This window comes from Myripristis murdjan, chromosome 13, assembly GCF_902150065.1.
Source record: "Myripristis murdjan chromosome 13, fMyrMur1.1, whole genome shotgun sequence".
In the NCBI taxonomy this organism is placed as follows: domain Eukaryota; kingdom Metazoa; phylum Chordata; class Actinopteri; order Holocentriformes; family Holocentridae; genus Myripristis; species Myripristis murdjan.
This window is the reverse complement of record NC_043992.1, coordinates 32,661,501-32,673,874: the sequence shown is the minus strand read 5'-3', so window position 1 is coordinate 32,673,874 and position 12,374 is coordinate 32,661,501. Positions and strand designations below refer to the sequence as shown.

The 12,374-nt window shown below is 42.6% G+C and overlaps 1 protein-coding gene across 1 annotated transcript; it reads right to left on the bottom strand.

Annotated features, from left to right (window-relative positions):
- Positions 1-321: 321 nt before the first annotated feature.
- On the bottom strand, positions 322-11,767 carry tsr1 (TSR1 ribosome maturation factor). Its single transcript, XM_030067742.1, has 15 exons — positions 11,589-11,767; positions 9,349-9,452; positions 9,025-9,253; positions 8,403-8,537; positions 7,769-8,223; positions 7,204-7,351; positions 6,516-6,703; positions 4,490-4,704; positions 3,634-3,793; positions 3,437-3,547; positions 3,176-3,308; positions 2,662-2,778; positions 1,244-1,384; positions 762-836; positions 322-634 (listed from the first exon to the last, which is right to left on the bottom strand). Exons 1-15 carry the CDS (start codon positions 11,752-11,754, stop codon positions 456-458), a joined length of 2,556 nt encoding a protein of 851 aa, XP_029923602.1. The 5' UTR covers positions 11,755-11,767; the 3' UTR covers positions 322-455.
- Positions 11,768-12,374: the final 607 nt, after the last annotated feature.

The window sequence follows — 12,374 nt, the reverse complement described above, 5'->3', positions numbered from 1 at the left end:
ATGGGCCTTGTCACTTCAGTCCTGTATCCGTGCTCGCTGCGTTCTAACAGACAGCCAGTTGCTGCAGTCACAAGCCTCAATATTTGTTTACTCAGTGAGTCCCCTTTACGCACAGCTATTTGTTTAAATGGTAGTCACATAGTTTTTTGACCCAGTTCAAACAAATGTCACAGTTGCTCAACGCAGCAGTTTTATAGAAGCGTTATCTGTTTACCCTTATTCTTTACTGCCATCTAGTGGCTACAAACAGATCTAGCAGAATAATGTACAGTTGTCAGGCAAAAATGTAATATTGACTTTAATACTGGATCAAGGTGAATGAGAAGACAGAGTGTAATCAGGATCAAAATAGTTTTATTTAATACACATTACAGATTGTGACGTTGTCACGTGCACACATCCACTGAAAGCACTTTTGTTCATGTGTTTTGAGTCTTGCATTGCTCTTCTCTCTACTATTCCATGTCCAAGTCCTCCATTTCCTCAGGGTCTTCCCTCTTGATCCACAGTAAGGGCAAGGGCACATACGGGTCATATGTCCAGCGAGGATACACTCTCTTGTATAAATTCATCAAGACAGTATCTTGAGAGCGCAGCTGATTATCAAAAACACACTTCATGTGACCATGAGTTCCTGAAAAATAAGAATTGCTATGTCAGGTATTACAGCAATAATGTCTCAAACAAAAAAGACATAAATATTGTTTCGAGAAGCTGCTGAAAAATTAGCTTTATTTTATTATTATTATTATTATTTTTACCTAAAGCCTCCTTGATATGACCTCTCCGACCCCACTTGGTCCGCAGCTCGACTGGCTTGAACCACATGATATCATCTGTCAACAACATAAAAACAGACAATTCAGAAGTACAGTAGCGGCCAAACAGTATGAAAGTAGTCAGAGTTAAGGCTGTGTAATGTGGACAAAATCAAATATCACATTATCTTTGAGAGAATACCTCAGTATCAATATTGTGTTGATACTATAGGGATGACTATTGGTATTGGTAAGATATTTGCACACACATTTTTGCTAAACATTGATTAGTAATGTGAATTTAATGACCAATCAGGTTGAGACAAAGAACAGGACTTCAAAGAGGACACAACACTTTTTTACTTGTGCCATATCACAATATTATCCAAAGCCCCAGACGACATATAATCCCATGTAAAAATATTGGTATATTATTGATATACTGCCCAGCCCTAGTCGAAGTAAAGCAAATGCAGAGCCCTCACCCCTGTTGAAGAACATGTAGCGGACAACGGCAGAGCGGCGGTTTATTTTGAAGGGGTGTCCGCTCAGTACAATCCTCTTCAGCACAACACGCCGGGGGTCGCAACTGAGCAGACTGCCTGTGGCCACCAGGTCCTGCCTGCCTACACGGCAAAGAGAGACAAGATCGAATACAGGGTTCCTACACCTTCAAGTACTTTTCACCCATTCCCAAAGTGCATCTGCACGCTTTACCAGCACCTCACGGCTCAGTGTGGCTCCTCAAAATGGTCATGTCACTTTTTCATCACATTAAATCAGATGTTATTGTGCTGTAAATAATCAGAATTTAATTATCGCTGAGCCAGCCATTTACTCTGAAAGTAGTGCAATTGCAATTTCAAGCAGTTTAAAGCACTTTATTCAAAATCAAACTATTTTTCAAACACCACATTAAAATTCATGCATTTCAAGGATTTCCAACACCGATATGAACCCTGTCAAATACCAGTATACCACTGATTTAAAGGAACAGTTCACCGAAAGTTAAATACGATATTTTCCCCACTTACCTCTAGTGCCATCTACCTACCCGAATCGTTTCTGTATCTATTTGCCTCTAATTTGGACTTTTTGGTGATGAATTGGTATAGTTTGCTAGTGTTCTTCGACAGGATATAGTTCCCAATTAAACTCTTTGCCCCTGGCGCCTGTGGATTATGCCAAGTTTCTGTGTCAATGTTTTTGGAAAGAGCTGCTGCTGCTGTTTAGTTTTTCATGTCAATTTTTGGTGGTTTGAACAAAACAATACCCATCTGACCCCACAGTGCTTGGGGGCTGGGACGGGTAAGAGACGGGTAAAATCTGACACACTGGAAATCTCGCCAAATCACAAAGAAACTACATGGATGGATGCACTGCAATAGCGGTAAGAAGGAAAATATACACTCCAGATCAAAATTTTAATACCAGTTGAAAAATTGCAAGAATTTATATTTTGCACTGTTGGATTTAAAGAAGGTTCTAAGTGGAGCTTCAAAATTAATTTTTGCGAAGATTTGGGCTTTTAAAGGCAGTGGTCTTAGACTTTTGATCAGCTGATGAACAGCCTGTTTCAGTTTAATGGTTGTTTGCAATAAATTGCTTACTCATTTTTTTTTTTTTTTTTTTTTTTTGGTCTCACACCCATTTCTTCTTTTTGCATTTTGAAGCTCTACTTAGAGCCTTCTTAAGATTCAACAGTGCAAAATGTAAATTCTTGCAATTTTTCAACTGGTCTTAAAATTTGGATCAGGAGTGTATTTTTTGCAGTTTGGGTGAACTGTTCCTTTACCTGGAAAATCAAATAAATGAATTACACAGACATGGTGAGTCAGAATTTAAAAATAAATGGAGCCAGACCACAGAGAAAAACAACAAGGACATGACTTTTCCATCTTACCATCACCCCTCTGTTTGAAGAGCAGTACCCCCGCAGTGGGAAAGGTGATGGGGGCGTAAATCGACACCACAGTTGGAGCATCTGGTCGAAGGAAGCGCTCCATCTTATGCTTGTCACCTACAGGAGGAGTACATCTGAATTTAACACTAAGCAAGTCACTTACGACCTACAAAAAGTATGTCAAGCAGCTACACGTGGTTTACACCAGCATATTCTTGACCACAACAAAAAGCATCCTCAAAATGCCACTGTATGGCAGACATCCAGTGCAGAATGTCTATTACATCATGGCAGTGTGACCCAGCAGGTGCAGAGGCTGTCCCGTAAACAGAGGCTCACACCATCAAGCCTCAGAACAGACTGATATCCTATTAAAGTGTCCTGAACCATGAACACAAACCCCTGTATGTTGCACAGATGAATGCCTACAATGTACAGTAAATATTACTGTGCATGATAATATTATTGTGTGTATAAATATCATACCGGGCTACTGTGGGGTTTGGGGTCCTACCTGAGGTGTGCTGCGAGAAGATGGGAGAGGCTCTAAACCGTCGAAATCCACAGTGGAACACAAGCTCCTCTTTAGATTTGATAGGCTCCGTGTTGCCGGGGTGTCTCCTGACCAAGAGGTGCATCACTGACATCTGTGCACAAAGAACCAAGGATGTGGGCAGAAAGGTCAGGAATAATAATGCCGTACTGTTGGTGTGACTTTGGTACAAAGTGAATTCAGACGCCAAAGTTTCAGGATGTCAAAAGCAGAAGGCAGTACCTTCTGTTCATGGGGCAAGAGGGACACCAGCACCAGAGGTGTGCCTGACTGCACGCTCTCCATGACAGAGACGGGCACATCAATGATGTGCAGGGTAACATACCAGCCCACCTGCAAAGGCCAAGACAAAAGGGTCAGAGAAGCCGCAAACTGGTAAGATCAAACACAGATAATCAACACAGCCACTTTCTTCTCACCATGGCTCCCTCCTCCTCCTGCGCCGCCTCAGCCAGCACGCGCCTGCGGGTGCGCTCAAAGCTCTGGAACTGGAAGATGCGCGAGTAGTTGAGAGGTAGGTTCTCCATGGGGTCCCAAGGGGAGGAGCGGAAACTCTTTAGACCCCTGTAGCGCTGGAACCTGCGAGCAGAAGACAGCAACATGAAAGTGTGGGAAAGTGCCAGCGGTGGATCATTATGACTGCAGGAAATCAAAACTGGTGGAGAAACCATTTGTAACAAGTTGCTTTGTGTTTTGATTTCATTATCTCTGCGAGGCGGTGGATCCTGAGGAGGTTACTGCATTTGGTCGTGTGTGTCTGCTTGATCGTGTGTCAACATTTCCCACCATTTCCTGACATTCTATGGAAGCACTAATTGTTTTATCAAGAAAATAATCGTTAGTTGCAGCTCTACTGGATACAGTAGTTACTTGTGTGTGTATGCGTGTTTGTTGAGGGTGTGAGGGGCGTACTAATAATTTTAATTGCCACAAATTTACCACTCCCTCCAGGCATAATAAACTCTTAATTAGAAATCTAACTTCAATGGGCTTCATATTTGTATAAGCAAGTGAATAATCAAAGGAGCCAATCAGTTATGTTACTCCCTAGATAGGCAAATTACAGTCAAAGGCTGTTTCACAAAATATGTAGCAATCAGAGCCACAATAACAAGTAATAATAACAACAACAATAATAATAATAGTAACAACCATTATCTTTTAAAGTACTGTCTTCCCTATTGTTTAATTCTGCCAAACCTACCATCAAATTTAAAATTAAAACATCAAAATATATAAATGAGCAATAGTATATCTAACAGGGGCGTGACTTACCTGACTTTAGCCGGTGTGTCGATGGGTGTATCCACCTCGTCAGGGAACATTTCGTTAGCCCGAGCCTCACGGTAACCTTTCAAACCCTCTCGTTCTTCAGCCTCGTCCATGTGCTCATCATAGCGCTGGTCTGCTCCAGTTCGCTCTGAGGAACACAGCTCTTCCTCCTCTTCCTCCTCCTCTTCTTCCTCTGAGGCACAGCCTGAGCCAGGCTCCTGAGCACAGACAACATAGTTCAGTGTGTTTCAGTATACCACTGTGCCCTTTAAAAACAGCAGGCTTCAAAATCAGTCTAAACAAGGGATGTCACTGTATATACATATGGACAGTTCTGAGATATGTATTAGTGAACATTTATTGTCGTTTACCAAACAGAGGGATGTCCTTTATAGCTCCTGATCTCTTTGTGACAGGTGATTCAAACTATTGAACGTCTAACACGAGACGTAAAAGTATCATAGTATACAAAAATCACCAACACTGCTTTTCAGTGTTGCTGTAAAAATTCACAACAGATAAGAGATAAACCTGAAACTGTTCTTGGCTGATGCTGAAATGATGCTGATATTAACCAGACATGCTGCTAACACTCCCATGGCTTTTAGGGGGTAAAAAGAGAGACACAGATGTGCCAGCATTTTTTACAGGTTCCTCCCTTATTTTACTGGGCGCTGAGCGTTCTCATTGTCCCTGTTCCTGTACCACTCCAATTCTTATTCTGATTTTATTTTATTAATTTTGATCTCAGCTTTGCCTACCATTTTCTCATACTGAGCATAACTATTAAATGAATCCCCAGCTATTTTGATAAGTGTTGTGAGTCATTTTTAAGAAGAAAATTTCCAAATTCTCATGATTTCAGCTTCTTAAATGTCAATATTTTCTGGTTTCTTTTGTTCTCTGTGACAATAAACTAAGTATCTTTGGGTTGTGGACTGTTGGCTGGGACAAAACAAGACATTTTAGGGCATCGCCTTGGGCTGTGGTAAGTTGTGATCAATATTTTTCACCATTTTCTGATATTTTATGGCACAAACAACTAATCAAGTAATCGAGAATATAATGGACAGATTAATTGATAATGAAAATAATCGTTAGTTGCAGCTCTGTTGCATACAGTAGCTATTTGTGTGTGTATGCGTGTGTGTTGTGGGTGTGAAGGGTGCGCTACCAATTTTAAATGCCACAAATTTACCAGTCCCTCCAGGCATAAACGCGTACTTCGAAATCTAACTTCAATGGGCTATATATTTGTACAGGGAAGTGAATCATCAAAGGAGCCAATCAGTTATGGTACTCCCTCGACTGGCAAATTGCAGTCAGAGTCGGATGCAAGGGGGAATCCACGCGGCGGGGGGCTGTTTCGCAAAATCCCAGCCACAATAATAACAGTCATTATCATTTGAAGTACCATTTTCCCCATTGTTCACATCTCCCAAATATTCCTGTGTGCTAACCTTGACTTCAAACACATGCTAATAACAATTACAGATCGTAATAAACCCTTTGCACATAAAGAGTAAACCCCCCCCCCTTCTTTCAAGCAGTGCTGGAAATAAATAAATGTTCGTCTCCTCCCCTTGTCGAGACGGGAAGTTCTGTTCACAGAACAGGAAGACAGGAGGCTTCTCTCGGGACCCCTGCTCCAAACACTATTGTTGTGGCGAGTAGCCTGGCACTACAGGCCAGAGACAGACACTGAGAAAACAAACAGTGCCTCTCAGTTACGAGGTGCACTAACCGTGGGTCACGTATGCACTGTTCCGGCCACAGAGCCACCAACACTGAAACTCTGTGACTTCTCCACAAATTACTGTCCTCGTCACCCTCCTCGAGATTACCCTGTCCGGTTGTGGCCCCACTGCTGCTATGACAACAAGCAGCAGTTAAACAAACGGACCCTAGCATTGCTGTGTCGCTGTCACCCTGGGGCAAGAAGTCAGCAAAAAATGCATAATTTGCTCCAATTTACAGATATGTCAAGGAAAAACATATCGGATCTGAGTTTCTTTTACACGGTGCACACCTGGGAGCCGTTCTCGTCATCCTCTCCATCCATGGCCTCGTCCATCATTTCGTCGTCGTCGTCGTCACAGCTTTCTTCATCCTCCTCACCGTCGTCCTCCTCCTCCTCGTTGTCATCCACAATCCACGTGGCCTGGTAGTCTGATGTGCCTTTGGGAACCTTCATTACTCGTCTGTTCTTTCTGGCCTCTGAACGTTGGAGAGATTTTTGAGTTTGCGCAGTTTTGAATAAGAAATTAAATTGTTTCAATAACTGAATCAACACGCCATACTTCATCAAGGAAGCTGTGTAAATGTGCATGTCATCCATAGCTGCCACAGATATTAAGTCCTGACAGGGCGTTGTGAATAAAACAAAATATTGCTGTGTCCACTTTCACTTTATGTTGATGGTGATGGCAAATTATAACTACATTTTGTCCTATTCAGCAGTGGTGATTATCAAAGCATGGAAGTGTTTAATGCTGCTGACTTCAAGTTATTTTGATTAAGCTATCAATCCGAGGCCAAGATATGTACAGCGATTGTGCAATCAATAGCAGAGAGGCAAATATCAACAAAACCTGGCAAATCAGCTTCATTAATGTCAAAGTTCCTTGATATTTTCCTTTTGTATGTTGTCAGGTATCTCCCTCTTGACCACAGTAACATAAAAAAATCTGTTATGTATCTCCTAGCTGTTTCTGTACCTTCAGCCTCTTGCAGTTCTGTGTCTGTGGGCCAAGTCTGCTCTCCGTCCATGGGGTCCACCTCAGCCTCGGCCTGCAGGCTCTCCCTGCGGGACAGGTCTGCCTTCATCAGCACCCGCACTGGAGCCTCCTCCTCCTCAGCACCGTCCTGTGGAAAACACAGATGTCAAAAAAGAATAGCTATAGGAAATGCTTTCCTATGGCTCAGTGCGTACTGTTCTCAGCTCATTTAACATTCAGGAGTGAGAGATCAAACTTGCTATACTGTTTAAGGCAATATTCATTTATTTTAACTTAAACCATCTATCCATTCTGGTGTGTACTCAGTTATTAAATATGTTTGTCGATTTTGTTGAACACAAAATATGAATTACCCTTTCTGGTGGTGCTGAAATCAAATATGCAAAATCAAAAGTCTGTCATGAGAGTATCGGTGCTCTATAATCGCTTTAAAATTAGATAGCTCTTAGAAATCTTTTTTGTGGTAAAAATCTTCAATTTGAAATATAAGAAATTTGTTGGATAAAAATTAAGCAACTACTTTCAGTCCAAAAAAACAGCCTACCACCATGTCAACGTCTCCTCCTTTGCCATGCTTTGCTGGTCTGGGTGTTGTTAAGTTGAGGGGAAGAGGGTCTGCTGGAGCATCAATCTGACTGAGCTGAAAGTCTCCATGTCCACTAATGTGCACCAGTCTATCGACCTGGAGAGGGCAGCCACGGATATACCCAGAGACGCGGAGGGTCCCTAAGCCAGTGGGCGCACCACCCGTCCCCTCGCCAGAGCTGTTGGGGGTGAACGTGACATGCTGAGCCAAGAGATGAGCGCGTCTGGAGCGGAAACCCAGCTTCCTCTGTCTCTGAGTGCTCAGGTGTCTGAGAAGCAGGGTGGCATCCTGCTCCGAGTCCAGAGGGAAGAGACGAGAATCAGGGAAACGGACCTCGGTGATCTTTGACAGAGCTCGCCGGGACTCGATCCTCTTCTTCACGGCTATGTCAGAAACACCCTGGCACACAAGCGCTACGGGGATTGATTGAAAGACAGAAAAACAAAGGAGTTAGAAAAAGAAATAAACAAAAATCCAAAACCTCTGACATCAATTACAGTGTATCATGTATAAATTTTGACATCAGAGTATTGCGTCTCAAGGATGCCCCGAGGGAGTCTGAAAAGAGGCTTGTGTTCAAATGGATACTCACCATGGCTGGGGAGACCCTGGGCAAAGAGACAAGAGAGGCAGTAGTCTCCATAGCTGTCCCAACCTTCAGTGGAGTCCAGCACAAACACGAGGCTGTCCGCAATCTTTGCCACATCCAGCAGGGAGTGCAAGTCGGCTGTGCAAAGAGACCATGGCACAAGTTTTTAGAATGGGAAAACATTATGCTAATGTCAACTACTGTCAACATTATACACCACCACCAGCAAGACATTTTGATGTAGGACATTTTTTTCACGTGAAAATAAGAATGGAAATGTATCATTCTAACTTACAACACATTGGTTAGATCCAGTGGTGGGGCATCAGTAAAGATACAGAGTGTTTAATCTGTGATTACACCAATTATATTCCAATCCATGTCACAGTGACCTAAATATTAGTTGATAACATGAACTGAAGACTGATACACAGTCTTCTTATTTGGAGAAAAAAAATGTTTTGCAGTCCCTCAGTGTAGAACATCTTATGCAACAACTAAAAATAAACCAATACTGAGAAAACTTTAAGACCCTTGTCTGATTTAACAGTTGAAAACATAAATGTTTACATACATTTCACATTTGAGTTTTCATGAGGAACTGCTAACATCACTCCATACTCACCCGTGTTGGGACGCAGGAAGATAAGCCTTTGTTTAAAACGAGGCATAACCAGTCCAAAACTGTCACTGACACCACTGATGCACTGCTCCTGCTGTACGAGACCCCCTGCACCCTCCTCTCGTAGTAACTTGGTGACAGCCACAGCATCAACCCCAGCATGTAGGGCCACCACGGCCACCAAGTGAGGGGGACCATCCCTGCTGCCGAGACGTCGCTTCTCTGTCAGAACCTGCATGGCCAGAAGACGGAGATACTTTCTGCATCAGTCTGCGGCATGCAGTAATCACAGGGGGTTTTCTCTCTCTGTCAGATGAAAATAATTACCATATCCTTCTTGTTCCTGCGTAATTGGTTGGCTTTGTGTCTTCTGTCCATCTTGTTTTGCTCCTTCCTCTGTTTTTTGGTGAGAGTCATCACTGACACTCTGCCTGTGAAGTAGCCCGTCACAAGGACATATTACTACACCATGAGAGATGATACCAAAGGCAAGTGCCTCTCACATTCACATTCAGGTGTGGGTGCAGTCTTTGAAGGGTCCATTTGGCTGCTTCATTAGGAACAACTCACGCCGCATTGCACACAGCCATGAGTGTAGCCCAAGGCCTGAAACCTTTTAAAGCACATACGGTGGATGTTTTTAATTGTGGACAATTATGCAAAATTCTTCACTTCACCTGCACATGGACCATGGTAGATGCCAGATGTTATGGTTGTACAATGCTTTCCCAGGCTATTATTCATGATATGGTGCTGTTTGCCAGTATAAACACTGTCTTTCCATCATCTTTGTGCTCCAACAATTTGCATGCCCCATTAAGTTTGTAATGACACCTGGAGAAAAAATGATCGTCTTGCAAGCAAAACACAACTTCACAGCTTAGAAAAGGGACACCTGCTTCATGTACACAGGTCTATGGGTCTTTATATTTAAATGTTGTATAGCTGAGCCTATTGATAACAGAAGAGGAGGTCAATCCGGTTTTACTGACTAAGCTGTAATAAACATACAGAAAATGAAACGAATCAGACCGTCAATAGCCCCAGTCTGATGAATAGCATCAGATTGTGGCTGCAGAAACATGCACAACAGCCACATCTAGTGGATCACTCAGGATATTCACATAGATGCCCTTCCAGTTTATTAAAAAAACTCATTTACTTCTTGTTTTTAGTAGAAATATTATCATCAGCACCTGCCTGCTACACTCCCACTTCATGAATCAAAGAGCCCCAATTACTTTTTACATGCATATACATCCTGCTTGTATGAGCACAAGCAATAAGACATTATCTTACACAGAAACAGTTGTGTGGATCCAAACAGTGTGAAGGAGCAACTGTTTAGTTAGTGCACATCCATAAGGCAAAACAAAAATAAACTCTTAATAAATATTCTGTAGGTGTAAATGGTAAATGAACTGCATTTTGATTGGGCTTTCTAGTCCTTCAGTCTTTTGACCACTCAAAGGGCTTCATAATGTACAGTATGCCACACACACACACACACACACACACACACACACACACACATTCATAAAGAGGCTGCTATGCAAGGTGCCAAACTGCCCAGTAGGAGCAGCTAGGTCTTCAGTGTCTTGCTCAAGGGCACATCAACACATCCTACAGAGGAGCCGGGGACTGAAACAGGAACCCTCCAACTACTGTGCCACAGTGTGTGAGCATAATATAGCATCATATAGTATTTTTCTACATTCCTTGTTTATAATGTTTATATTGCTCTTTGATACTTATTATCTGTATATACTGTTTATAGTGTAAATTATGCTTCATATCTTGCTATCCACTTTGGCTGCTGTAATACGTGAAATTTCCCCACCGTGGGACTAATAAAGGAATATCTTATCTTATCTTATCTTAATACTTACTTCTGTCTACAGTCCAGTTAAATTATGACTTTGGGTTACAATCCCTTAATTATCATGGCCACTGGCTAATGAGACTGTTACATTGCATTCATGATGTCAGAACAATCTACTGGGTAAACAAGCTGAACATTACAAAAACCTAACATGTCGACCTGAGAGTACAGACTGGATAAACCCTGTAGTGTTTAATACATTGTTTGGATTCGCTCAGAAGTTGTTTAATAGCACAGTCACCCATTTTAGATCATTTTTGAGAACTTTGATTGCTTTTTTCCACTAGATATCTGCCAAACCTGGCTCGCCTCTACACTGATCTGCCCATCTGTCAGACGTCATGCACTAAACGGGTCGATTAGCAGGGAAAACTATGACCCTGACTCCACCAGTCGCCGCTGTGTGCACGGTGTGCGGTCCGGTCCCTGTTAAACCCCCTGCCTCTGACGGTCAGAGAAAACACAAGGTCAGACGGTGTGCCAGCAGCCAAACAGCCACCTGAAGCCCTCAAAAAGGACATAAATGACTGAAAGACCTGATTTGCGTGTTTCCTACGTGTCATTAAATGCCCCACTGAGAGCGGACAGGCTGAACACGTGTGTTGGCAGAGCCGTGCCACTGCCGTGAAGCCGTGCAACACGGATTAGCCCCCAGCGCACAGCACCACACATGACCGGGTCTTACCTTTGTTTTCTCGCTCGATTTCTCCTTTCGTCCGATGCCTGCCATGTTTGTGGCCTTTGTTTTTCTGCTTGTAAATGCCGGGTCTGTGGCCCTGTTGTTTTTCCCCACCCGCAGCCATTTTCACCATGTGGAAAGTCGTGCATTCACTTTGAATACACTTCCGCATTCGCACCGGGTGTCACGGCGGAGGCGGGGCTTCACACTGCTCCCAGTGTTTCTCTGCGCGCTCCTTCAAAATAACAGTCCGTGCCAAAATTGGAACACTGCATGCTTGCGTGGATTAGGTAATACAGCTATACAGCTCATTTCTATGGGATTAGATTGGGATTAAACGAATGCAGGAATTGAAATGACCCATCTGTTTTTTTTTTTTTTTTTTGGGGGGGGGGGGGGGGGGGGGGGTTATTTTATTTTATTTTATTTTATTTTATTTTTTGGCCCGGTGCACTGACTGGAGGATAAATATGCCTGTATGGGAAAAATAAAATTTGAATGGATGATTTATCAAACAAGCAAACGCTTCGGGGGCATTTTCCTCAAAATTGGTAAGTGAGCAATTATTAAGTGTCAGAGCTAGAGCCTAGGCAACCATCCCATGATCTATATTAGTAAGACACTGAACAATTATCAAAGGCTATGTTTTAGAATATTATCTAAAACCTAAATAATATAGTATCTACACTTAAATAATCTCAATGCTGCGGTGTAGGCTGCCATAGGGCATAAAAATATGCTTCCACAAAATAAGACAAGGTCACTATATATCTACTATTCAGTACATCCGAC